The 26,270-nt window shown below is 58.0% G+C and overlaps 3 protein-coding genes across 7 annotated transcripts in view; all 3 read right to left on the bottom strand.

Annotated features, from left to right (window-relative positions):
* The window catches only part of ZNF385C (zinc finger protein 385C), a 50,696-nt gene extending 43,443 nt beyond the window's left edge, over positions 1-7,253 (bottom strand). For all 3 annotated transcript variants that reach the window (XM_054593810.1, XM_054593812.1, XM_054593811.1), the window contains exon 1: positions 7,205-7,253. The gene's annotated coding sequence lies outside the window, so the exon portion shown is untranslated. The remainder of the gene's footprint in view (positions 1-7,204) is intronic.
* A 2,567-nt stretch (positions 7,254-9,820) lies between these two features.
* DHX58 (DExH-box helicase 58) lies at positions 9,821-17,118 on the bottom strand. Its single transcript, XM_054593625.1, has 12 exons — positions 16,951-17,118; positions 16,585-16,786; positions 16,043-16,233; positions 15,180-15,296; positions 14,588-14,714; positions 14,231-14,422; positions 13,277-13,530; positions 12,617-12,766; positions 12,368-12,529; positions 11,471-11,661; positions 10,354-10,450; positions 9,821-10,070 (listed from the first exon to the last, which is right to left on the bottom strand). Exons 1-12 carry the CDS (start codon positions 17,116-17,118, stop codon positions 9,897-9,899), a joined length of 2,025 nt encoding a protein of 674 aa, XP_054449600.1. The 3' UTR covers positions 9,821-9,896.
* An 841-nt stretch (positions 17,119-17,959) lies between these two features.
* KAT2A (lysine acetyltransferase 2A) lies at positions 17,960-25,393 on the bottom strand. 3 transcript variants are annotated; one of them, XM_054593784.1, is made up of 18 exons: positions 24,974-25,393; positions 24,705-24,828; positions 24,186-24,331; positions 23,984-24,073; positions 23,506-23,687; positions 23,225-23,416; positions 22,229-22,335; positions 21,903-22,013; positions 21,684-21,823; positions 21,388-21,596; positions 21,103-21,229; positions 20,183-20,293; positions 19,644-19,787; positions 19,264-19,378; positions 19,135-19,171; positions 18,991-19,054; positions 18,770-18,854; positions 17,960-18,630 (listed from the first exon to the last, which is right to left on the bottom strand). In XM_054593784.1, the coding sequence occupies exons 1-18, from the start codon at positions 25,310-25,312 to the stop codon at positions 18,437-18,439; spliced, it is 2,517 nt and encodes an 838-aa protein (XP_054449759.1). In that variant the 5' UTR covers positions 25,313-25,393; the 3' UTR covers positions 17,960-18,436. The 3 variants fall into 3 exon arrangements, 2 of the variants coding, with proteins under 2 accessions (XP_054449759.1, XP_054449757.1); XM_054593782.1 differs by having other exon boundaries at positions 21,684-21,820; positions 24,974-25,369; XR_008530868.1 differs by lacking the exon at positions 17,960-18,630 and having other exon boundaries at positions 18,775-18,854; positions 18,991-19,050; positions 21,684-21,820; positions 24,974-25,369.
* Between the last annotated feature and the right edge of the window lie 877 nt (positions 25,394-26,270).

Here is a 26,270-nt window from a genome sequence, read left to right as displayed (position 1 = left end):
CCCACTTCCTGCCTCCCGGGCTGTTCTTCACATGACCAGAGGGGCCTTTTAAAGGTTTTATTTATGTACTTTTTTAGAGAGGGGTAAGGAGTGTGAAAGGGAGGAGGAGAAATATCAATGTGTGAGAGATACATTGATCAGTTGCCTCCCACATGCCCCCAGCTGGGGACCTGCCCCACAAGCCAGGCATGTGCCCTGCCTGGGAATCGAACCGGCGACCCTTCAGTTTGCACACAACCTACTGAGCCACACCAGCCAGGGCAGAGGAGTCATTTAAAAAGGCAAATCTGATTGTGTCACTCTCCTGCCGAAAACCTCGAAAGGCTTGTCCTTTGCTTTAAGAGAATCCCACCCCAGCCTTCTCTCCCAGGCCACCCTTTCTACTAGATCCTCCCCCCTAGGTTAACTGAGATATAAATACAACTCTGTGCCTAAGGATATTGGTTAGACCCAGATAGAAGATGGTTAGAACTAGATGCAAGAAAACTTGTTATTGATGAGTTATTGACAGAAGAATCCAATCTCGACCACAAATCTTTTTTTTTTTAATTTAAACTTCACAAAATTGAAGCGTTTACCTGGTCCCTTGCACCAGACAGACACTACGGGCCAGGGAAGTCTGATCGATGTCAAACTGATCAATGAATTTTGGCACCAAAATTTATATAGAATTGATGCCAGGGAAAATAATTTCAGTAAAATTAAAATGGAATGAAATAAAAAGGGTAATTTGTTTAACTGTGCCATAGAGGGGAAAAAAAAAGGGGGGGAAATCTGATCAAGGAATGAAGTTGGATGAATAGCATTTAGACTGGAAAACACTTTCTAAAAAAGCCTCCAGTGTTGGTATGTTTTGGTTTAAAGTGTTTGCATTCAAAACATCCTTGGGGTCAAACTCTCCAGGTCAAAATACCCTCCGTCCCAGATCTGTTTTTGTGTCCCGCCCTGCCTTGCCTGGGACGCGCCAGCCACACCAGGCTCCGTCTCTCCCTGGAGCGCAGCAGGCTCTGCCTCCCCTCACAGCGCCCCCGACACTGTCCTCTCTCCCTGGAGCGCTCTCTTCCTCCTGGCTCCCCTCCCCTCCTCAGGGCCCATACCTTCCCTCTTCGCCCTCCTTCAGGTAGATTTCCCTCCGGCCTGCTGGTATTCTTTCTCATCCACCCCGTCTTATTCCTCCTGAATTCCCAGCACAGGGCCTGGCGAGGATAACACGCAGTGGGCGCTCGATACATATTGGACGAGTGAATGACTAAATAAATCAGTGTCATCGGGGTGAAGGGGCAGGAGCAGGGGTGGGGGCTTTACAAGGGCCCCTGAGAGAGAAAAGGAACGGGGAGTAGACACACTCTTCTAGCTCTATCTTGCCGTTACTCATGACACCAGCTTCCAGAGAAGCCCATTTCGGCAGGAGAGGAAAGAGGAGACAGTACCAGTCCTGCTTCATTTCTGCCCCTTGCCCAGCTGCCCAAGGTCCAGGCCCACGTGCCAGCTGGCCAGCTGCCCCCCAGCTGGACTGCCCCTCCACCCCGGGCCGGGCTGGCTCCTGGCCAGGCTATTTGGGGAAACTTCCTGATTCCCTCTCTGGCCTCTCTGCCCCCACATCTTGTCCCACAGACTGGGAATAGCTGTCCCCAGCCTCAACCTGGGGACAGTCTCATTCCCACTTAGCACCCAAATGGTTGAAACCATCTCTAAAAGCTTCTCGTGTCCCTCTCCCCTCAGGAAGCTGCTAACTAGGACAACAGATCTCAGAACGAGGTCATAGAATGCTACCTGCTCCCACACTCCCTTCCCAGCCAGAAGTGCAAGTGGGGACGGGAATCTCCCTCACAGGCCGTTGGAGAGGGAGGAGACATGGGTGAAGGGGAGCCGCAGGGAGAGGCAGGACGTGGCTGTGGCCCGGAGTTCTTTTTGCCCAAGGAGCAGCTTGCTGGGCCTGCGGAGGAGGCCCAGCTGTGGGGACCAAGGAGGCCTGGGGGAGAGTCAGGCTCTGTCTGAATGGGCATTTGTTACCTTTCCCGATGTCCACAGGGTGGGACGAGACACTTCTGTATACAGTCCAGTGCCACACAAAACCCAGGGATGAAAGGACCCTTGGGGACCAGGGAGGTCTTCTGGGACAGATCCTGGGAGGGGCATCTCGCTCATTAGGGAACTATTCCTCTGCCAGCCTCGCTATCTGCTGGTTCAAGCCTCTGAGAGGTGGGCAGACTCCTCCTGCACTTCACATTTCAAAGACCACACACCACATGTTCCTCTTTGGGGTCCCCTAGAGAAGCTCAGGGTCCCAGGTCTCAGCACCTTCCCTGAGCATGTCCCCGCCCCTAGGCCAGGGACGAGGTGGGTGTGTGCGGGGGTGTGACTCGGACCCCCCATCCTGCTTGTAGAAATTGACAGACCTGAGGCAGGAGAGCAGGGGAGTCGGGGCCTGGGGAGGAAGGAGAGGCCTGCGGGGGGGCCTCTGGGAGGGCGGTGAGGGCAGAGGGAGCGTGGCAGGGCTGGTCTGGCCCCCTGCCTGGGCATCTGAGGTGGAGAGAAGTATCAGTGGAGTTGGTCTTCACCCCACCCAAGGAAACCTTAGTCAAACAAACAGCCAACACAGCCGCTCCTGTGCAAGGAGCCATGGCAGCGAGGAGAGGCCTGCGGAGGCGCGGAAGCCCCGGAGGAGGGTGGGGAGGCTGTTTGAACAGGCCCCGCAGCCCAGGGGCAGTTGGCGGAAATGTTTGGAACGGGGTGGGGAGCACGGTGGTGGTTTGGAGCAGGAAGCTGGGGCTGGGGTGGGTGCGTTGAGCTTGGCTGCTTCGAGGAAAAAGAAAAGTGTCAATTCAGCCCCACTCAGGTTCACGCCTCTTCTGAGCTCGTCACTCAGATCAACCAGAAAGTCAGGGGCTCTCTCCCGCATCACCCTGAACCCCCAGCCCTGCTCCCAGGCCTTGTCGCCAATGATCAACATTTCAGAGTCTGGAGCCAAAGCCCCCAAGATCTTAAGTTCTCAGCAGAGGAGCTGGGGGAGGTGGATCAACAGCTGTCCCCTCCAGAGGCTGATATTCTCCCCAACTCCTTGCCAGGCACTGGAGGGGCCCAGAGATGATGGCAGCCCCTCTTCCCTGAGGCTTTGCCACCTTCTTCTACACTTTGAGATGTTTGGCTGTCCTGTTCCTCTGGGACCCCTCGCGAGAATAAGACAGGGAGAGAACGAGGAGACAGACACCCAGACTCAGAGGCAGAGGTGGACGGAGGGAAAGACAGAAATATGGACACAGAAAGGCCGACTTGAGAGATGCCACACAGAGACAGAGCTGAGTGACAGGAGAGAGCAGGGAAGTGTGTGTGTGCGCGCACGCACATGCGCGCGCCAGAAAGGGCAGAAACTCACACCGAAAATCAGGGAGACAGACAGAGACACACACACAAGAGTCTCAGTTAGATGAAGACAGAAAGACCCACAGGAAAGAAAAAACACTCAAGGAGAGAGGAGAGACAAACAGAGCTTGACAGGCATAGGAACAGGGGAAGAACCGAGCAGAGAGCACGCAGGAGGTACAGGACAGACACGCTTACAGGCTGAGGCGGCAAGAGGCTCACAGAACGACACCGGGCAGAGGGACTGAGAGAGACTCAGGACCTGCAGAGGCCCCCATGAGACCCGGGGGAGCAGAGGTGCCGAACACCAAGCCCGTGGGGTGTGCGAAGAGTCCCAGCGGGGCAGCGCTGCTGCCTTCTGTCCCCAACACTGAACCACTGCAGGCATCTGGCCCCTGGCCACTGAGCTGGCGGGTCACCCAAGGTGAATGAAAAGTCACCAATGGGGAAAAGTGAGACTGTGACTGTGGTGAAGGCTCGGGGGCTTGCAAAGTGTACATGCAGGGGGGTCTGCGGGGGGTCCCTTCCCAAGACTGCGCTTGGAGCCGTGTTTGGGGGGCGACTGTATATAGCGACACCCGTGTGTTTGTGTAGGTGGCATGTGTGCCTGGCTGTGTGAGGGTCTGAGTGCGAGTGTTGTGTGGGGGCGCCTGTTTGAATGTGTGCGTGTCCAGTCCCACCACGCACTTCCCGGCACTAGGGAGGCCGAGGCGCAGGGAGGTCCTCAAACAGCCCGGCTGGAATGGAGCAGCTCAGAGACGGCCACAGAAACACTGCCCGTCTCTCTTCTGAACAGACGGTGTGTCCGGGTGCCACAGGGCATTCAACTACAGTCAAGACTGACAGGTCATTTGTCCCCACCAGGGGTGACTCCCGCCGCCTGGCCAGCTTGCCCCCCACGCTCTTCCCCATCCAAGGTCCAAAATGCACACTTACAGGAGGACCCACACGTCAGACACAGGCCCACCTCTCTGTGCGAAGGGCAGCTGGAGGGATGGTGGGGTCCGGCCTGGACCACCCCCCAGTCTAACTTCCGTCTTTCCTGCTGCTGGGGCCCCACGAGCTCCCTCCTTGCTCCTTGGGTCCAGTGCCTGCCCACACCCACCCCACACGCAGAAGACAAGCAACCTCCCTCCTGCCCATCTTTCCCTCTTAAGCATCACAGGACATTTTTAAAAACTGTCCCAATTTTGGGTGGAGAATGAGGTCAGGAGGCCCAAGGGGGGACTGCTTGTTGGTGACAGCTGACAGTCTCCATTTCACCTTGAAACTCCTTCCTGGTCCCCGGAAGATGTGTCCTACGTCCTGTTTTACAGGAGCACAACTACATTCGGGGACAGCCCGTGGGAAGGGAATACACCAAATAGCTGTGTCGGTCACAGGTACTGCTGGGCCCACCCCTAACATTGGCAGGGCCTGGGACTAGAGGACAAATGGGGGCCCACATACACGTACCTAAATATTTAAAAGTTACACATCGAGCGAACCAACTGTTCATTAAAATGTACTTTCATAACGGCCTGGAAGACCAGGTTCCAACCTAGATTTCTCTGACTCCGCGGAGTCCTGCAGGAGGACAATGCTCTGGAGGGAGAAGTAGCTCCACCCTGGCCCCTGCCACCCCGCCCCTTCCTACTGCCGGCTCCTTTCTGCACGACAAAGGACTCACTTGCGCGTATGTGGACACCCGGCCTCACATCCTAGTTCCACTTTCATGCCCTGCAAACAGCTGTCCCTTAGCTGTCTCCAGTCACCCCCCAGGTCTGGGGTGCACACCTAGGGGCACACGCTGCCGGGAGGAGAACAGGCCCGGGGGGAGGCTTGCGTGAGCTCGGAGCAAGCTGGTGACCATCTGGGCAGGGCCCCAGAGTCACAAGTATGGGGAATGCGGTCTTGAAGGGGATGAACAGGTTCTTGCCCTTGGCCTGGCTGATTCCTCACCCCGCAGGGAGGGCGGTGGCCGGAGAAGCACCCAGTCAGGGCGCAGGCACCCCTCCCTTGCCCAGGTTCAGTGGTGCCTTCTAGACCCGGCTCCCCCAGCAGCCTCCAGCCCTCAGGTCAGGGGCTGTACTGCCCTTCCATTGGAGGGCTGCTTGGACGGTCCCCAAACGGGACTTTCAGTCTCTCCTGGAAGAAGTGCAGCTTGATTCCACCTTGCGGATTCCTGGCGGTGGGGAGGGCGGGGAGGTGATGACAAGAGAATGTTTTTTCAGCGGGGTATCTAAGCCAGTGTGCTCCCCTGAAGCACAGTCCCGAGTGGGCTCCTGCTGCCACCGGTCCCTGCCCTGCTGCGGACACTCTCTTCACCGCAGACAAAAACAGGGTGACCAAGAGGTGAGGCGGTGAGGGGCCCTGGGCAGCACGCAGGCAGGCCCAGCAGAGATCCCGGACGGCAGGGGCGGGGCTGAGGGACTGGCGGTGGCGAAGGGCGGCGCTCTCCCCGGCCAAGTTTAAAAAAAAACTTCCAACCCCCCACCCCCGCCCCCTGCAGATCGGCTTTGCTGTCCCACACAAGAGGGGACACTTATACTTGTTGAGCCCTCACCAGGCGCCAGGCACTGTGCTCAGCACTCTACAGGCGTATTCTCACTTAATCCTTGAAGCCGCCCTATGAGGTGGGTTCTATTATTATCCCCATTTTACAGGTGGGGAAGTGAACGCAAAGAGGTTAAGTAACTTGTCCAACGTCACACAGTAGGTAGAGGTGATAGAACTGAAGTCTAAATGACCCCAAAGCCCCCACTGTTTCCATAATAGCACATTGCCTTCCAGAAGCAAGGACGTGGCACAGAAGCAGAAGGGATGAAGGTCAGACATGAGAAAGAACTTCCTGACAATGATAGTGTGTGGAGGAGACAGGGAGTAGAGGAATTAGACACAGGAAGCCCTCCCACCTGAGTTTGGATGTGGTCTCTCTGTAGGTTTGATGTTCTAGAAGGTCAGCGTGGCCCTGGCTGGATCCGTGGCAGTATGCTGACTTCCCTCTGCTTTATAGTCCGGGTCCTCCGCTCTACCCCAACCCAGCAGCGAGGCCCAAAGTCTGACTCTGCTTTGTGACTCAGAGCTCTAAGCAGGACCTCCTTTTCCAGAAGCCTTCCTTCAAGTTCTGGGAAGCAGGATGCCTTTTCTACAGCCCAAATTCCAACCCAGAGGGTACAAACCCACCCCACTTTGCTCCCTTCCCCCATGTGGCTCTGAGCCGTGGACACAGAAAAAACCTAATCAGTTCCCAGGCCTCCAGGGCCCCCAGGCAGTCTGGACAGCTCCTGCTCCCTCATGCCCCTCGCCCGCGCATGCCTGTACCCAGGCCGCATACCTGTACCCAGGCGTAAATGAGTGATGCAGGGCTCCGGAGCTCAGCAGAAAACCCCGGCCCCAGTTCAGCTGTGCATTGGTCCTCGCCTCATTTGCACATAGAACAGAAGCTGTTTGGATTGCCCCATCCCTCTCTACGTGGGGGCTGGGAGGGTGCTGCCCTTGGATGAGGCATGGGGCACGCTAGTCAATGAGGTCCCCTACCCAGAGCCCTGCAGTCACCAAGCCCAACCTGCTCTCCTCCAGAAAACTGTGTGCCTAATGCCCAGCTCTGCCCTTGCCTATCCATCGGAGCCGGCCCCGGCATCAGGGATAAACAGCCAGGACCTTCTAAACTTCCCCAGAGTTTAGTCCCACCCACTAGATGTTGGGCGTCAGGAGCACAGAGCTGATAGGGATGTCCTCTCTGTCCCTTGGAGTCCCCCAGTTTTGAGACAAGGACACAGGACAGGTGTAAGTGGCTGCCTTGTCCTCCTGTCCTGCCCTCGAGGTCCTCCGCGTGGACCAGACCGCGTCGCTGACTTACCTGCGGGGCAGAGACGGAGCCCGCAGCGGCCACCTGCTCTCGCTGCGCTCCGGAGCACGGCGGCTTTGGGCTGGCCCGGGAGGGGGCGGGGCGGGGGCGGGGCCCGGGAAGGGGAGCTGCGGCCCAGCCCCACCCTGAGCCTCCGTCGGGTGGGCGTGGGCGGACCGGCTTATTCAGGTGGGGAGGAAAGGGGGAGCCACTCGGCAGGTCGGGGGCTCCGGCTTTTCTGAGGGCTGGGGAGTTAGGATACCTGGGTCCTGCGGACCTCCTGAAACCCTCTCCTTCAGGCATCCTTGCCCTGGAGGCAGTGGCTCCATAGGAAGACCCCTCACACGAAGAAGAAAGCCCGGGAACCCCCCCTTGCCTGAGTTCCCCCTTCCCTCTGAGCTCAAGAAAGCTCTCCCAGCCTGGGAAGGTGGGTGCGCAATGGGACACCCCCTCTAAAGTCAGGGTCCCCCACCCAGGTGCTCAGGCCACTGAGGGGACTGGCCGTCTTTTTTCTCAGTCCATCCCTCTCCCCGCAACACCCGCCCTCCCCCGCCAGCCCCCAACGCCAGCGCAGGTCCTTCAGCTGTCACTGTTTAGCCCTGGAATGACAGGCGTCCGGACTCCGTGCTACAGCCGCATTCAAGGCCATCGAGCTTAGCACCCCTGGGCCCCCGCCCCTCCCTCTGCCCCCTGTCGCTAATTTTGTTGACCTGTAAAAGGCACGTTGCTGGCAAGGGTGGTAACAACCGAAGGTGAAGTGGGAGCAGATGCCGAAGGGACCCCAGAGGCGGGAATGGGACAGGAGGGGAAAAAATGGGTGATCAGGAGGAAGAGGGGCCTTGGCAAAGAAGGGTGCACGCTCTTGGGGGGAAGGAAGCCAAAAAGCCCAGAAGTGGAATTTTAGCTCAATCAGCGAAGAGGTGGATGGAAGAAAGAAGATACGGGGCAGGGGAAAGGGCATTTTTCCTCATTGGCCCCGAGGCAGGACCGAGGAGGAGCAGGAGCGGAGGCGAGATGGCAGGAAGGACTGCCATCCTGCCCTCAAATCTCTGCCCTGGCCCCCGCCTGTCCTCCTGAAGGTGACTCCTGCCTGCTGGGCCTCTTACTACAGAAATAGCCCTTTCCCTGAAGAATCAACCTAGATCTTGCCTTTCTTTTTCTTTCTTTCTTTCTTTCTTGTTAAAATGAGAACAGAAAATTTAGGCCTTTATAACTTCCCCACCTCCAAGCCTACCCCTCAAATTCTCTCAGCCTCTCCCAAGCCCAGGGGCAGGGACAAACCCACCCTGCCTGGGGGTTTGGGGAAGAGAAGGCGTTGAGGGTGGAGCGTCTTATGAGGAGGGGGCAGGAATGATGGATCTCGATGACTCCTGGTGCTCTCGCCACAAAAGGTTACATGATAGCCAAAAAAGAGGGGTGTTAAAAAACAAACTTTTAACCTTAAAATACAACCACAGAGCAGATCGATGGATGGGGAGGGGAGGAGGGAGAGATTATTGTGGGTGTGAGGAAAGTTTTGAGGGTGGTGGCTACCTATATTCATTATCTTGATTGGGGAGGTGCATTCATCCATTAAAACAACCAAGTAAACACGATAAATACGTACCGTTTATTTTGTCAATTATGCCTCACAAATCTGTTTGTAAAATACTACCCATTTCCTCCACCGTTTTCCCATTTCTTTACTTTTGATTTATGGGGAGCCTCAAAAAATAGAAGTGGCCTTGCAGGGAAGGAATGTCAAAGGGCCAAGGGGAACTGAAGCGATTCCTAGTTCAGTAGCCCCCTCACCCCCGGGGGCGTGTTCCAGGACCCCCAGGGGGAACCTGGAACCACAGATGGCACCAAACCTGTCATAGACTATCTTTTCCTCTACACACAAACTGGAGAGAGTTTAACTTATACATGAGGCACAGGATGAAATTAACAATAGAACAATTATAAACTACACTGTAATAAAAATTATGTAAATATGGTCTCTCTCAAAATATCTTACTGCCCTGTACCCACCTTCCTGTGACGTGAGGTGACGCAGTGCCTATGTGACAACATGAAGTGGGGGGAAGTAAGCATCGTGACATAGCATTAGGCCCCACGGAGGGTTACTCGGCCACAGGCACTGACGCTCTGCCAGCCGGGCAGTCACCAAGGGGCTCGCAGGCAGCCGGCGTATACAGCGTGGACACGCTGGACAGAGGGATGGTGGTTCACGTCCCAGGTGGGTCGGAGCCGGAGAGGGGACGCGCCGGATTGCATCACACTGCTTAAAATGGTGTGCAATTTAACACTTACGAGTTGTTTACTTCTGGAATTCTCTACTTAATATTTTTTGGACCGCAGTTAATTGTAACAAACTGTAAAAGCGAAACCACAGATAAGGGGGCTCTTACTCTGTAGTGTGGCCATTCTCCCGACTGAGTTCTCCACCGCCCAACCCTGCTCCCTCCAGTTCGTATCAAAGTGTCTGAGTGGGTGTGAGCAGGGCCAGGGGATGCGTTGTGCCCCCCTCCACTGCTCCCCCCGTGTGGGAGGTGAAGCCAGCTCGGGCACCTGGGGTTCCTCTGAGGCTGGTCAGCCAGAAGCCCTGGGCTGATGACTCAGGCAGGAGGGACCTGCTCCCAGGCTTTGCTCAGGGAAAGCCGGTGGCTGCTGCGGACTCTCCTGCCCCCTACAGCCTGAACTGGATACTGCAGTGACAAGACGGTCAGTTCAGGGACAGGTCTGACAGGTGCTCCACCAAGTCGAAGTCAGGCACAGGGAAGGGCACACGAGACCACTTCTTGACCTGGACCCGCCCCCGCGGCGTATCCAGAAGCATGCTGCAGACTTTGAGCACGGGCAGCGTCACCGACTTGTAGATCATCTGCAGACCCCAGGGCTGGGGGAGGGGGGACAGAGACAGTGGGTTGTGGGGGGTCTACCGTCAGACTGGGTTTCTTTCCTCAAGTTAGGGCCTCTGAATGCAGGGTTCATGTCTGTTCCTCAGACAGAGCTATCTCCCTCCTCACACTGTGGGCTCCCTAAATCAGGGATCGGGCTGAGGACTCCTGGGGCAGGCCTCCTGCATCCCATGAGCGCCCCCTGATGGCAGAGTCAGGGCCTCCTCTTCAGAATGAGGACTTCTAAAGACTGGAGCTGAGGGCCGCGGCGCCCGCACTTACTTCCCCGCAGTTCCTGCAGCTGATGGCACCCCCGGGCACCCAGTCCCTGAAGACTCTGTCTATGGCCACAGGCTTGTTGGAGACGTTGTAGTAGATCCTGGAAAGGAATGGGAGTGATCACGGCCTTCATCGACCCCCAGCCCCAGACCACGTGCCATCCTACTTGGCGAGCCTCCGCCTGGGCCTTGGACCTTCCTGCCTGTCAAGAGGCACAGAGGCTCCAATAAGCTCGGCCTGTGCTGCCTCCATTCCACTCCCTTCTGCCCAAGTTCAGGCCTCAGTACTACCCACCTGGACGATCTAACAGCCTCCCAATGGACCTCCCTGCCCCACCCTTCCACCCCATTCCGTCCTTCCTCCCACCCTTGCGCTATCCTTCCACCCACTGCCAGAGTGAGCTTCTACTGAGGGAAAACCAACTCTGCCATTCCCTCAAAATCCACCAAGATGCCTCACTGCCTGCAGAACACAGGCTGAACTTTCAGGTCTGACCTTCAAGTTCCTCCACAGGCTAGTCTGTCTTCCTTTGGAATCTCATCCTTCACAGTCTCTCCCAGTCAAGTCGACAGCATCACTCTGGTCAGGTCACCCCCGTCTATCCTCACCGCCTCAGGGTCAAACCCAACCCATCCTTCAAGGCCTAGCTGCTACCTCCTCAAATGGGAGAAGACATGTGAAGACCCTTGGCACAGTGGCTTGGCACACAATAGGTGCCTCAGGAACACTTACTTAACGGATAAATTAATAGGGGATGGGGAAGGCCACCCCGTAGCGGGCAGAGGATAAGCGGAGGGCTCAGAGACAACCAGCCCCTCTAGATGTCTTCAGAGTACACGTATGCAGGCCAAAGGGGCCAGTGTGCGGCCCCTCAGCATTTGGTACCCTGAATTCCAACTCCTGCTCTCCCACTGAGTGGCTGTGGGGGCCTGGGCAAGTGGCTGAGCCTCACTGAGCCTCCATGTCCTCACCCGTGACACGGGGCGGGGATAAAGCCTGTCTGACCAGACTACTGTAAACATGCAAACTCGATCACTTGTTAAAATGCTCTTTAACCTCGCAAACTCTGAATGCACCCCACCCTTCCTCTCATCTGGACAGCCCCTTCCACAGGTCTCACGAGAAGTTGGGGTTCACGTTGACGTGGTGGGCACCCTCCACCTTCCGCAGGTCACTTCCGTAGCCCACGGCCACCGTGCAGTTGATGCAGAGGATCTTGATGTGCTCTGCCAGGAACTGCCGCCGCCGGCTGTCCTGCTGCGCTGCCTGGGCTGCCCGCTTGACCAGGGCCGCCCTCTGCAGGTCCCGGATCTGGGGTGGGAGGAGACACCGGGCATGGCTGTGGTGCAGGAGGCCTGACCGCAGGCCTGCTCCCAGGGCAACCAAGCGCTGTCAAAGACGGAAGTTCCTTAGTGCCCAGAGGGACTTTCCTCGGCCCTCCCTGGAGCTCTCAGAAGCAGCTTGGCGGAGAAAGCTCATGCTGGGCTGGGGAGCCAAAATGGGAGCAAGGCAAGCTTTCTCATGGAATCTTTGCCCCAACTTGGGAGGCCAAGTGGCTTCTTTGAATCTAACCTGGGGTATCATTAAAAATTATGCTGGGACAATGGGAATAAACAGGGACCATCTTGCACGAGGCCCGGCAATGGTGACTCTACCTCAGGGGACTGAGTTAAGTCCCGATTCTGGGTTTGTCTTGTGCATGTCTTTCTTTGTTTCCCTTCTGCTTGGTTCCAAAAGGGCTGTGAGGCGGCTCTCCCAGATCCACAAAGTACTTGGTGATGAGGACAAATTAAAAGGCCTGGACAAGGCCTGTTCCCAAGGCATTTTGGAGAAACAGCCATTGTTTTCCTGGCAACCCATCCCTGGCCTCTGCCTCTCCCTAGGTTCAGACCTTCACCCTGTGGGCTGAGTTAGCCCCCAGAGGAAGGAGTGTGTACGTGTTTATATCAGAGCCCTTCTAGGCAGAACTCCCACAGCCCCCCTCCCCAGTCTGTGGGTGCACAAGCTGCCCTCAGACCTTGGCCTCGTACTCAGCTGGGTCCATCTTCTGCACAGCAGCCACTGCCCGTTCCATCAGAGCTTCTAGTGCCTCATTGGTCTGCTCCCGCCGCAGTTCCCGACTGCCCTGGGTTGCCACGAATGAGTACACGCTCTTATCAGCCCGAGCACGACCCCTTGCCTGGGGAGGGAGAGAAGAGAGGGGCTTGAGTGGGGCTGGGTTCCCACACAGATCCTTCGAGGACTGTTGAGGGGGTGGTTTGGGCACCTGGACCATGGAGATCTCATTAGTCAGGAGCCCGTAGCGCACAATCACATTGCACTGGGGGATGTCCAGTCCCTCTTCCGCCACACTCGTGGCCACCAGGAGGTTCAGGGTGCCATCCCGGAACTTGCAAATCACTTCTTGCTGTTCCCTCTGCGGGTGGGGGAGGAGAAGGAGGAAGGCACATGAGGTGGCTTCCTCCTGCCAGCCCAGTCTCGCCTGGTTCAGCCCTTTTACTCAAAATCTTGGCCTTCCCCCCCCCCAAGGGATCTTGAGTCTCTGTCTCTATCTCCAGGTACCCCCAGGATCTTGCCTGTTCTCCCAGGTGAACATCTAACTCCTAAGGGCTCCTGCTCCCGTACTCTAGGAGCTCTCAGGACCTGTCCTTCTCCTGGACAGGGACCCCAGACCCCTGGTCCTCTGTCCTGAGGATGTCACTCACTCATTTCCCTGCAGATCCCCAAGTTTCTGCCTCTCTGCCCCTAGAGACCCTCAGGCTGGGGGAACCTTCAGCCCTGGGGATCTCAGTGCCCGCCTCTCTCCCCAGCTCTGTCCTCTGCCTGGGGATAACTGGTCCCCTCCCACCCTGTGCTGAAGGCTCTCCCCTCTCTCTCCCTGCCTCGGGAACTCCCTATCCACAGCCCCTCTCCCCAAAGTCCACACCTGGGTCATATGGATGCTCTGGGTGCTGTGCCCGGCCCCGATCAGCATCTTGGCCCTGATGTCCACTGTCTGCAGCCCAGGCTGCTGCTGGAGCCACAGCAGGAGGGCGTGAGCGCTCTGGCGGGTGCAGGTGAAGATGATGCCCCGGTGGCCACTGGGGTTCCTAAACTGCTCCCGCAGGATCTGCTCCAGCATCTCCAGCTTGGGGTTCTCTGGGCCATGAGTTGCCAGGAGGGCCAGCTTATTCTTGTGGTCTGCCAGAAAAGCCCCAAAACAGAAGCACAGGACTCAGGACTGGAGGTGGGCAGGACATGAGGGTGGGTGGCTCACAGGGGTGAGATTGCAGGAGTTCGGAGGGGGCCTGCGAAGGCTGCCCCTGCCTCATTCCCCCGAACAGCACCAAGAACACACATAAGGGCACCCTCTCCCTGCCCAGCCTCAAGGCCAGCCAGCCTTACACCACGAAACTACAGCCTAGAATTCTTGGCTCACAAACTTACCCCGTACCCCTCTTCAACCCTGCTACCAGGGCGACCCTTGACCTTTTCACGTGGACCTCTGCAACCCAGGACTGACTCAACCTCAGGTCTCTGCAGAAGGATCCTTGCCCCCTCAGCCTGGGCCAAGGCCTGTAGCCTTAAATTTCACCCTCTGACCACGTCACTTTCCCAGGTTAAAGGTACCACACACCCTAGACGTTCAGGGACAGTCCCAGTGAAATGGTTTTCAAAAAATCTTCGTCAACAAGGTATATTAGTTTTTAGATCTTCACAAACCTGCACAAATGAAGGCATACATCTTTTGTCATACCCATGGCCTTAACTCTTGGTTAGAAAAATGAGGCCCCAGGACTCTTGTTGGCATCTTCCCAACTTGCAACTTTGCACGTGCGCCCAGGCCTGGCCCCTGCCCTCTAGTCCCCTTGTGAGCCCCCTTTCTCCCGGGGAGCCTCACCATCGAACAGTGTCAGCAGCCAGCGCTCAGCAAGCAGGAACTGAGTCTTGGTGGCACGTTCCCTGTCGTAGAAATCTCGCAGCGCAGCCATGGCGTCCACAGCGCGGACCGTGTCGTGGATGAGGAGCGCGTCGTTGTAGCGTCGCAGGTGAAGCGCATACACCCGCCGCTCCTTGAGCCCGGCCTCAGCCGCTGCAGACCCGCAGGGAGCAGTCAGGGCGGCCACGCCCCCAGGGCCCTCTGCTGCCTGGACCCCGCCCCACAAGGCTGAGCTCCACCCCCTAGAGGCTCTGCCCAGGCCAACCAGGTGCTGGACTGCCCCAATCGCCACGCCCTCCGCCAGGCCACCTCTCTCACCGGCCAGGCTCAGCTCCACCACCTGTTGCTCATACATCTGAGTCCCGAAGTCCTGGCTTAACTCAGGCATCTCCAGGTGGTCGTGTATCTGTTCCATGAGCTCCTTCAGCATATCCCCAAACGGGTCCTAGACGAGAAGAGTGAGGCAATGAGGAAATTCTCACACAGCTCTGGTGTGGCTGGAGGCAGGGGTCAGGTTCCTGCACCTGACTCCTATTCTCTCTCTCCGCCCCACAGGTGTCCTTGACCTCTGGCCTGAGCCCAGTGGCATCTATCCTTGTGCAGCCTGTCATAGCAGACACCAGGCAGTGTCCACACCACAGGAGGGAGCTTGGAACAGACTCAGCACAAAATGTCCCAGCTTTACGGCTTGAAAAGCACTCTACTGGGTGTCCAGGGATTTGACAGATGTCCACGGTGACATCGGAGTGAAACCAAACAGCAGGATCTGCCCCATTTCGCAGAAAGAGGAAATGGAGGCTCAGACACCTAAGCAAGGAAGCTGAAGTCACAGAGCTCATGAGAACGGAGGCCAGGTGCCTTGATTTCACCCCGGGCCCCACCCCAGCCCTGTGCCCTTTCCCCCACACACCTGGCTGCGCCTGTGGCAGAGGTCGTACTGCTTGCAGGGCTGGCGGGTGTGCTCCTGCAGCTGGGGCAGGTAGGTCTGGGGTGACATGATGCGCCACGTGTCCAGGTTGGCACAGAGCTGGGGTAACAGAGAGGAGTTCATTGGAATGGGAGGGGGTCCTGTGGGGACAATGGGCAGAGCTTTGGGGTAGGATGGGTCCCAGCGGAGGCAGGACCGTTGGGTTTGGGGTACATTTATTCAATAAATGTTTATTGCATTGCTTGCCCTCTCTGGGCCTGGTGCTGTTCGAGGTACGGGCGATACAGAGCACCTCACATTGGAGATGGGAAGATGGATAATGAACCAGTAAAGAACAGCAGAATGAGAGAATTTCAGATAGCGTTAACGAGCTCTGAAGAGAGTAAAGTTGCATGACATGACAGAGCAGTCAGGGCGATTGGGGGGCCTTTGAAGGGGTGACACTTAAGCTGTTCCCAGGAAGACAAGAAGGAGCCGGCAGGTAAAGCACAGGGGGAAGGGCATTCAGGGCACAAGGAATGGCAGGCGCAAGAGTCTCGAGCTGGAAACAAGCCTGACATGCTCAAGACACACAGAGAAGGCCAGCATAGGGGGCGTCTGGGGGAGGGGGCGGAATGAGGCTGGAGACTCACGCAGGGGCTAGGTCACACAGAACTTTGTAAGCCAGAGGAGAGAGTGGGGGTTTATTCTAAGTATGTTAAGAAGTCTTTGGAGGCTGGCACTTAGGTAGGGAAGGGGTTGCCTGCCTGGGTGAGCCCGGCTAGGGCTGGTGGGCATAGGGCAGGGCAGGCCAGGGAGGTCCCTGGTGGGTTGGGTGTGGGGAGGGTCACAGGGGCCAAGCTGACCTGCAGGATGTGGTCGATGGCTCCATCGAGTTTGGTGGCCCTGCCAGTGCCTGGGGAGGCTGTAAGGCCCAGCACTTGGGGCAGGGGCTGCCTCCTCTGGAACTTATGCTCCAGGTACCGGTTCAAGATAATGTTGTAGACGGTGTCTTTATGCGTGTGGTGACATTCATCCACCACGAGGAGAGAGAAGGCTGCCGACACAGGGGGAAGGCTGTGAGCCTGTGCTGCAAAGCCCTTCCTCCCATAAGCTTTGTGTCACGCGGTTCCCACCACTCATCTGAGAATTCCTTCCTCGCTTCACCACTTGCAACCAGAGAATGGCCAGTCAGGGATGATTTACCATTTTACCGATTAATGAACTGAGGCTCCAGCTGCGGGGAAAGGACTTGCCCAAGATCCTGCACTGTAGCTGGGCCTTTTCCTATTCGGGTATACGCTGGGGTTTGCCGAGGGCGGGAACCCTCACTCCCACAAAATCTCCCAACGTCTTTTACTGGAGGAGGGGCCCTGGGGATGGCAGGCAGGGTGCCTACAGCCCTCACCCGTGAGCTCCACGTGCTCCTCCTCCTCAGGGCTGGTCAGTGCCAGCTGCAGCAGCTCAGCTGTGCAGATGAGCAGGTCATTCTTCTGGGCCACATGGCCAAAGCCAGCACGAGGCCCCATGTCCCCACTCAGGGTTGCAATGGCCCAACGCCCACCCAGCATGCGCCTGAACTCCTCACAATGCTGTGTCACCAGGTGTACCTGGGAGTGCAGATGAGATGGAGAGAGGAAGCTGGATCTGGGGAGGGGGCAATGACTGGGAAGGGCGAAAGGCGAGCTTAGAGATGGTCACAGCAGTTCTGGAGTCTGGAGGGTCTTGAGAAGCACCCGAGGTGCTGGGAGTCCACTGAGGGGAGGCCACTTACCCTGTTGACCAATACGACCACCTTGGCTCCATCCACAGTCTCGAGATGCCTTTTGGCCACGTAAGCAGCCGCCCGGGTCTTCCCCGCGCCCGTGGGCAGCCACACGATGATATTCCTGCCCTCCAGGGCAGGCATGATCACCTCCCACTGGTAGGGTCGTAGCTCCATGCTGAGAAGGGCAGGGGACTCAGACCCCTGGCCCTCCTGGAGCCCTCCGAGACCCGGCCCACCTCAGCTCTGCCCTCTTCCTGCTCCCCCGTCAGCCCAGTTTGGTGCAGAGTCCTCTCTTTGCCCAAGACCCCGCCCTGCTTGAGGGAGGTGGAACAGGGCACCCACCAGGAACCTGATCTGGCCAAGGGGGGAGACAGGGAAAAGTAAGGCAGACAGGCGGCCTCACCTGTACCACCTGCCCAGGGCGGCCCTGCTTGGCTCGGCTCGCCTTAGTGGGGAAGCCTGCTACTGAGCCACTGCGCTCTGCTGATTGTAAATGGAAACCGATTGTAAATGGAAACTGAAACTGAGGGGAGGAGCCAGCCCAGCTGAGCTGGAGTTCAACCCTAGGAATCCCTCTTGCCTGCCACCCACTGGCCTCAGAGGCCAGGAATGCTGACAGGAAAGCACCTTCTCAGGACTTCTGGGTGCTGCAGCTACCCCTGTCCCCAAGAGCAGTTCCCACCACCCCACCCCACGCCACCCCCACTCCTTTTGGAGTCAGCTGTAACCATGTGGCCTAGCAAAGGCAGCCGGGGGAGATTCGAACTCCTGTCGTCCAGGCACCTGGACCTGAACAGCCAGGTGGGTCCCGGCCCCAGGGCCACGGGACTAGGCATGAGGCTTGGTGGGGGAGGGGTCCCCAGCACAACCTGAGCTGAATGTGCACCAAGTTGGGGCGGGGCGTTGGCAGGAACAGGGGCAGCCTGCTGAGGCCTGGGACACTACCGAAGAAACCACCACACAGAGGGAAAAAAAAAAAGAGCTTTATTGATCCCTCCAAGGGATTAATGCCAGGAAACGAATGGTCCCCATGTCCCCCACCCCTGGGGGACAGACAGAACAGTGCAGGGCAAGGCATGGCCCCTTCAGGTCATCGAACTTCTGACCCTGGAGCCCCTCACTCAAACTAAAATCGGTGGTCCTGTCCTTGAGGAAACAGTGGCCTGGGCCAGGCCCAGGATGCTACAACACCACAGCTCTGTGGGGACCGGGGCTCAGAGCCACCAGAGCTGGGCAGGGTTTATCCTCTGACCACCAGCCCCCGCAGAGGGGCTGAGCCGCAGGCCCAGGACGCCCCTCCCAAGGTCAGACACGATGAAGGGTGGGACGGGCTGCAGGCCTGGGGGTGCCCGCGGGTACAGAGAGGGCTGCAGGGTCAAGGGCTGGAGTGTCTCAAGCTGAGGGGGCCCTGGGCACCAGGGTCTCCCTAGGAATCAGATCAGAACCTGAGGTGGAGACATTCAAGGTTGAGGCTGTGGCCCAAGGCTGGGGACTACTTGTCAATGAGCCCTCCCTCCTTGAGCTTGAAGTAGAAGAACTTCTCCAGGGCGCTGGCGCAGCGGCAGTACTCGCTGTCTGGGGGGTTGTACTCGCGGCAGTTGGCGATGACCCGCTGCAGGTCAGCCACAAAGAGCTTCCGGGTCACGTAGTAGCGGCTCCGCAGCCGCTCTGTCATGGTCTTCAGGTCTGGGCAGCAGGACAGAAGGGCATGTCTTTAGGAGGCCGAGGAGAGTAAGTTATAGGGCCATATGGCCCCGTGAAGGCTGGGGAAGGAGTCGACGCGCGGGCCAAAGTGGAAGGAAGGGGCCGGGATGAGCATCCTCACCGATGGGGAAGCGGATGACCTCGTAGTAGTCAGGGGCCTCCGACTTCTTCACAGGCTCCATGAAGGGCCAGGCACTGGGGTGTGACTGGAGAGGAGAGACCAGCTGAGGCCAGGCCCACTGTGCCCCATGCCCAGCTTGTGACTGCCACCCACCCCACACTGGGTCATAAAGCCATAGCCACTGGCACAGGGACCCCCAGAAGGGAGCCTGGCTTCCCCACCTTGATCTGGGCCAGCAGATTTTTGAGGGTTGTGTAGAGCTGGTCAGGATCCTTCAGCTCCTTCCTGGGGCGACAGATGCCAAGACTGAGGCTCCCAGTCCCTCTGCTCCCTCCACACACCCTCTCCCTCCAAACAACACTCACCCCTTCTCCTTCCCCAGTGGTTTCCAGCCGGTCTCTCCTGCAAAGCGGGGAGTGCAAAGGCCACCCCTGAGAACGCCCGTCCGCACTCCAAGCAGCGCGCTGCACCCCGCCCCCCAGACCCCTGCTTACGAATGCCCGGGACACTCTCCACCGGGATCTGCCTCACACCCTCCTTGAAGCAGCTGAGCCCAGGGTAGACCTTTCGGATCTGGGCCTGTTTGCGCTCAATCAGCTTCTTGATGATCTGAGGAAGGAAGGGTCTGAGGGGCCGACCTCAGCCCCGGAAACTACCCTCCCAGAACCACAGTGAAGAGTCCCGGCCCCGGAATGCAGGCGCCTCTCCTCCTAACACTCCCAAGAGGCGGAGCAAGAACCAAGACCCTGGGCCTGCCTCACATGTGCACACGCATGGACACGTGCCACATTCACACGTGTTCATCCCCACACTTGTGCACACCCCCATGCGCATGTTCCACAGAAAGCCCCATGGACAAGTGCACACACACAACCTCCTTCTGCTTCTTGATGATGTGGGAGAGCTCCGTGTAGGGGATGCGGGGATTCAGCTCACACTCCATCAGGGTCGCCCCCTCGTAGTCCTTGATGTAACCCAGGTAGCGACTCTTGGGCACCTTGATATCCTTGGAGAAGCCCTAGGGAGCGGGAGTCACGACCCGATCCATCAGTAAGTTTCCAACTTTACCAGCCTCCCCCAGGAGCACCTGCGGCGCACCCCTCCCCCCAGTCCCTGAATCCCCCTGGCAGTCCCCAGCACGGTGCTCTGCACTTTGATGGCTCTGTGTGTCCCTGGGGGGATTCTAGGTGGGCTGCCCCTCCCGCTCACCCCGAAGAGCCCCTCAATTCTGCCAGCTGCCTTACTGCCCCATAGGACCCTATTTACTGGGGCAGCAGAAAGGGGGAGATGGATAGGGGGAGAGATGTCCCTGCAGATACTGGAAGGAACAGGGGACCTGAAGGAGCCAGACAGAATGACTCCTGCCTCAAGCAGCAGGCACGTGCACGGCGGGGTGGGGCGAGGCGAGGTCACCTGCTTTTTGAAGTAGCCAATAGCGTACTCGTCGGCGTAGGTGAGGAAGTAGAGGATGTTGTGTTTGATGTGATACTCCTTCAAGTGGTTCATCAGGTGAGTCCCGTAGCCCTGCAGGGGAGGGGGCAGGCTTGGTACCGGATGGGTCTCCGGGGGCCAGGGAGGAGGGAGCAGCGTGGAGGAGGCAGGGAGAGCCGGGGGGTCCACGGCAGGAAAGGTGGCCAGCAGAGGAGTGGAGTTTATGAGGGAGAAACTGAAGGACAGTGGATTTCTAAGCACTTGCTCTGAGTCAGGTGCGGTGCTTGACTACCCAAGTCTACCCAAGTCTTGAGTCACGAGGCAGGTGTGCCTACTTACAGAAGGTAAAACCAAAACTCAGCTATGTGAGAAAATGCGTCCAAGGTCAGGTGGCCAAGCAGGGCAGGGCTGGGATCCAAACCCAACCAGGAAGCAGCTGTCCACAGGCCGCTAGTTCCTGGCCCCGGGGCCTCAGATTGAGAAGGAGAATACCCCTTGGGGCAGCGTTCGAGCCCTGAAGGGACACTCCCACACAGGTCAGGCCCGAAGAGGCACCATGGAGAACTAGGGTATGCAAAAAGGACGATTAAAGGATAGAAGGCAGGACTATCACCCAGCACAGGGCTACCGTAAAAATTACTGACTCCCCAACATATGTAAATATCTTTGCGATGAAAGAAATTCAGTTCCATTTAAACGTGTTACTGATTCTTGGCATCCATTTGTCAACAGGTGTTTTCTTAATCCGCTATCAGAATACAAGTGCCACCTTGTGGGGGAGTGAGGAACTGGCCACGGGAAGAAGGGCTGGGAGCGGAGGCATCACCACAACCTCTGCTCTGACCTGGTACAGACCCGGAAGCAGGAGGCAGGACGCAGCAGGGGCTGGGGCATGCGCTCACCTTGACCTGCTCGTTTGAGGTGACGGCACAGAAGACAATCTCTGTGAAGCCCTGGGTGGGAAACATGCGGAAGCAGATCCCACCAATGACCCGCCCGTCCTTGATCAAGGCCAGAGTCTTGTGCTTCCTGAGGGGAGAGGGGACAGGTCACAGTCTCTGCCTGTCCCCCCTGCCCTCCAGGTCCCCACAGCCCTGGAGGCTCAAGGTGTATTCAGGGCTGGGAACTGAGGAGAAAGGGTTCCCAGAGGTGGCGCCTTGGGGTTGGGGGGTCTCCTGGGGACGCACGGGTCAAAGACAAGGCGGGCGATATACTCCTTGGGCATGCGTGGCAGCTGATGGGAGAAGACATTCTGCAGGCCCACGAGCCAGAGCAACACCCGCCGGTTGGCCTTGGGGGTCAGCGAGTTGCCGATGACGTGGAATTCGATGATGCCGCGGCGCTCCTCCAGGCGGGCTGTCTCATCCCGGGCTGCGTTGGCCGACAGCAGGCTCGTCTGGGCACCAGAAACGGGGCGGTGGGCCAGGGTCTCAGGTCCATGAGGGCTCCCCACTCCTGCAGGCCGGCAAGCCAGGCTGCCTACCTCGGGCCCCAGCATGGCAGCAGGGTCAGTGATGGTGAGCATGACCTCATTGACCAGCTCCATGGGGATGTCGCCCATCACGCGGAGCCGCTTGGCATCCTCCAGGGTCAGGTTCTCTGGGAGCTTCCTCTTCTCGCCTGCTGGGGAGGTTGGCAAGGTCTTCCAGGGCCAGCCAGAGGCTGGGGGAGGGGTGAGTGAGGGGCGGGGTCAAGTACCCACCTGGCATGGGCTCAGCACCTCCGGAATCCAGACTCAGGGAGTTGTTGCTGGCCCCACCCATGGTGGGGCTGAAGATGGGGGCGCTGGGAACAACTGCTGCGCTGACTGTAGCTGAGAGAGACAGAAGAATTGGGGTGGGGGCGGCGGGGGTCAAAGGTGTTGGTGGGTCCCAAAAAGGGATCGGACCCTCCAAGCCCCAGTTGAGCCCTCCTGCGTTTCCCCGCTGCAGCCACTCGCAGCCCCTCTTTCTTCCACAGGGCCGGGGGGGCCGGAGCTCAGCCAGGAGGGCCACGCAGAGATCCTGCAGAACCTGCTGTGGCACATACCTGGCCGGGGCACCAGCTGAGTCCCCTCTGAGGGAGGCATGGTGAAGCCTGACTCCCAGATGGGAGAGTTTGCCCCGTAGATTTCCTCCTCCAGCATGGACAGGAACCTGTGGGAGGGTACAGTCTGTCCCGCGACTCTGTCCACCCAGGGGAGCGGCCCGGGCCAGACACCAGGGTGGCTGGGGGTAGGGCAAAGAGACAGACCCTCCTACTCTCAGGGAACTGGGAGCCGAAAACAGAGACAACCTCTGCCTTCAGGCTGGGGGCCGGGGGCGGGGGGTGCAGTCCCATTTTCTGGGAGACCCTGGTTGAAGGTAGGAGGACAGGACATATCCAGCACAGACACCAAAGGCCCAGTTTGCCATGGTGTTCAGAACAGGGAGGCGGGGTCTGAGCTGATGCCACCCTGTACTGTGTGGCCAGGCGGGGCACCAAGTCACCCTGGGCCTCAGTGTCAAAATGGGGTCAGAATTCAACCCCCTCCTGCAACCTTATTCCCAGATGGTGGCAGAAGGGGGCACTGGAGGGCTTGGATTAGTCAGTAAAGGCTTCCTGAAATGGACAGCTAGGAGCAGGTTTAAAAAGAGAGGAAGGTGTGGCACAAGGGAGGACAATCTTTCAGAAAGAACTAGAAGAGGAGCAGAAATGGTTTCGCCTCCAGTGTAAGCTCTGGCGTTTTTTGGAAGGCTGTGGTCAGAAGGGTCCTGAGGCTGTGCCCAGGTCCTGTGGGAAAAAACTGATGATGTCCACCCGGGGTGTGGCGGGGGTAGTGCTAGCACTCGGGCCACGGACCTCCCGTCCTCTGACTAGTACAAACGGCAAATGCAAGCAAGCTCCATCTGGGCTACGGGCACGTCTGCCAGGTAGATGCCCAGATCCCAGAGGGCTCATGGAGGGAGGGGCAGGACCAATCCTGGAAGCCTTCCTGGAGAAAAGGGGATAACAGGGATGATGTGAACTTGGGGCAAAATCCTGATAGGCCAGAAGGAGCCTTACTTGGGGAAGTGGGTGAGGATGAGTGTCCTCTTCTCGGGCACCAGCTTGTCCTTCTCCACCCGGAATTTCTCTAGCAGCTGCCGCCGGGTGACAGTGAAGATGGAGCGGAGAAGGCTTCGCCCAAAGACGTGCGTGGTCTCGTAGCGGGGGAGGCTATCGCAGCTCTGGGGCACGTGGCAGTAGCAGAGCCATCTGCAGAGAATGAGGCCGCGGTGAGAGTAGAAACCGAGCCCAGGTTGAGCCCATAATCTTCTCCCCATGCCGTCCCTGGCGGGGCCTACCTGGTGTAATTGACCTTGTAAGTAGCCACGTCCTCGGCCTGAGACCTCTGCCGGAATTGGGCGGGCGTTTCAAGCTTCCAGTAGTTAAGGCAGAGCAAGAACATCTTGGAGAGCTCGAACATTGTCTGCCGCTCCCGGGGAGCCAGGTGACTGAACTTGTATTGCACAAAGTTGAGCACACCCTGCGAAGGGGTGGGTGGGGGACAAAAGCAGGAGGGAAGGGTGGGCAGCCAGCATGGACATCTTATCTAAAACTAGGGGCTTCCTGAAGGCAGGGGCAAGGCTCTCCTCTCATTCTGAGGCTCCCAGCGAAGAGAAACTATGCCCACTCCCTACCCCCGTGCACGCCTTGAGGTTAGCACAAAACATCTTCCCTTCTTGGAACCTCTCCCCTGTTCCAGCTTGAGGAGGATGGAGAACACAGGCTCCTCATTCCTCCAAGATACTCCCAATTCTCTCGCCCCCTTCTGTATCCCACCTGCTCAATATTAGGCTTCTCAAATGGAGGGCTGCCCAGAGATCCCTCTACCACAGGCCGGGTCATCTGCAGGATGCATTTCCGAAGGAGCTGGAGGAAGAGGAAGAGGAAGAGGGAGGGGTAGAGGTCAGCAGAGAACAGAGCTGTAGACTCATCAGTCTCAACTCCTTTGCTCACTCACTTTCACTCGGAGGAAGCTCACCTTGAAGAGGTAGAAATAAACCTGTTTAGTGTCTGTGTCTTCCTCCTTGTGAACAGACATGAACAGATTCTCCACATCCACCACCATCCCTAGCAGCCGGTTAATTTCATCCTCTGACACATTCTCCAGGTGGGACACGTGGTCAGCTGCAAAAAGAACAGGTGGCAGAGTCGGAAAGAATGGGCAGAGAGAACAACAGGACGTCCTGCTCCTCTTCATCATCGGCCATGATACACCCTCAGTCCCTCCAGCCACTGTGAACAGCAACAAGGCTGACTGTTCTTGTGTCAGCCCTTGGGTGGCCCCTTATATCTTCTGTATTGGCGGATTTCCTTTCTCTTCCACTTGGGGCACACCTTGTAGGTAGCCTTCTAAGGAGGGATTAGGGTACCCCAATCCCTCCTTAGAAGGCATTTTTGGTTTTTAAGAAGCTCTGTGGCCCTTAAGTCATCCTGTCCAGATAGGAGCTAGCACCTGCTTCTTCCCTGTCCCCAGCAACAAGGGCACTACCTGCCTTACCCAAAGGGTGCTCACAGCTGCGGCACAGCTCACTTAGGTTGGCAGCTGGCTGCTGCAGGTCCATGCGAGGTGCAGTGGGGGGCTTGGGGTTTTTCCAGCCATTGCACTTGCAGGTTTCATTGGCCTGGAGACAGAAGGGTCAGTCAAAAACCCTGTACATACCCAGGGACGAAGAGCGACGCTCCCCAGCCAGAGCTTTGCTCCCATTGCTACCCGAGCCCTAGGATGTCCCAGGCCCCGCCCCCTTTCACCCCAGGCCCCGCCCCCACCTTGCAAGCCGAGAAGACCCCTAGCTTCTCGAGCTTCTTGGCGCGCGGCAGTCCCCGGACTTGCGCCTTCCTCTGGCTGGCGCGCTGCTGCTGGCTCAGGCCAGGACGAGCCGGGTCCCCCCCGCTCCCGGTGCCCCCACTTCCTACCCCGGGTCCCCCCGTCCCGGTGCTCCCGGCTGGGGCTGCAGCTGGGGCGGGGGCTGGTGCCGGGGTGGGAGCCGGAGTCGGCGCCGAGGCCGGGCTGGGGGTAGGGGTCGGAGTTGGGGCAGGGGCTGGGGACTGAAGGGGACGGAGCTGCGCGGCCGGTGCTGGGGTCGAGGCCTGGGAAGGCTCCGCCATGGCCTCCCCGGCAGCGGAGCGCGGCGCGGCGCTCCCTGCCCTAGGGCCGCATGGGCAACGGGCGTTCAGTGCGCATGCGTCGCTGCCCTGGAGCGTGATGGGAGTTGTAGTCTTTCATTGCTGCTCCCTTTGCCTCCACCTTCCAGACTTTTCTATCCTGTCCCTCGGTACCAGACAGGTGAACGAAGCCCAAGCCAGCGCCGCAGATCGATTCCTCCTCACTTTTAATCTCTCTTGAAGGCGTCCAGGATAGTCGAGATTGCTGTCCTCTTGGGGATAAGGAGTAGCATCCTAGAAAACAGGAGTCTGATTCTGATTGTGGGACTTGTGGGCTCTGCCCTCCTCTCAAACCCCGCAGGTGGAACGGCAGGCCTGGGGCAGAGTTGGCTTCCTGGCACATCTCCCTCCTACCCTCACCCTCTCCCCTGTCCCAGTTTTGTCTCCTCTGACTCCAGAGACAAAATTGCAGGTATAGAGATTAAGCAGCAACAGTTCTATTTCTTGACCTGTGAAGCGGTTACACAGGTGTGTTCTCTTCGGGATAATTCAGCTGTACCTTTTTTGTGCATTTTTCTGTATGCACATTATACTTCCATAAAAAGGGTTTATTATAAAAGTACGGAGCACCAGAGGCTTGGCCGTGGTCACGAACAAGGCTACCGAAGTGGTGATGGAGTAGAGGCAGAGGAGGGCGGGAGCCTTTGCCCGTGTGTGAGAGCCTCTCCCCTCAACACCGTGGGCACCTCGAGGGTTGGCCCAGCGTCTTAACCTTTGTGGTCCCTGAGCTCAGCCCGTGCCTGCAGCATAGCTGGCCCGGCGTGGATGAATGAAGCCAGGAAGACATGTCCACCTCCCAGTCCCCAATGTGTCACAGGGTTGTGCCCTGTCAGAGAAAAGGCAGGGCATTCCTAAAATGGATTACCCTGTGCTGGGACTCCAAAGGCTCTGTCCAGGAGAC

This window comes from Pteronotus mesoamericanus, unplaced genomic scaffold, assembly GCF_021234165.1.
Source record: "Pteronotus mesoamericanus isolate MK-2021 breed Mesoamerican mustached bat unplaced genomic scaffold, CSHL_Meso_final scaffold_476, whole genome shotgun sequence".
NCBI classification, from domain to species: domain Eukaryota; kingdom Metazoa; phylum Chordata; class Mammalia; order Chiroptera; family Mormoopidae; genus Pteronotus; species Pteronotus mesoamericanus.
This window is presented reverse-complemented; position numbering and strand designations above follow the sequence as displayed.

Excerpts from the sequence above, each read along its gene's own strand:
- DHX58 (XM_054593625.1), bottom strand. The coding sequence starts at position 17,118 with ATGGAGCTACGACCCTACCAGTGGGAGGTGATCATGCCTGCCCTGGAG. Across the intron at positions 16,787-16,950 it reads TGGTCGTATTGGTCAACAGG|GTACACCTGGTGACACAGCA; the intron begins GTAAGTGGCCTC and ends CTGCACTCCCAG. Across the intron at positions 16,234-16,584 it reads GGAGCACGTGGAGCTCACGG|CCTTCTCTCTCCTCGTGGTG; the intron begins GTGAGGGCTGTA and ends CTGTGTCGGCAG.
- KAT2A (XM_054593784.1), bottom strand. The coding sequence starts at position 25,312 with ATGGCGGAGCCTTCCCAGGCCTCGACCCCAGCACCGGCCGCGCAGCTC. Across the intron at positions 23,417-23,505 it reads TACAAGGTCAATTACACCAG|ATGGCTCTGCTACTGCCACG; the intron begins GTAGGCCCCGCC and ends CATTCTCTGCAG. Across the intron at positions 19,379-19,643 it reads TCATCAAGAAGCAGAAGGAG|ATCATCAAGAAGCTGATTGA; the intron begins GTTGTGTGTGTG and ends TTCCTTCCTCAG.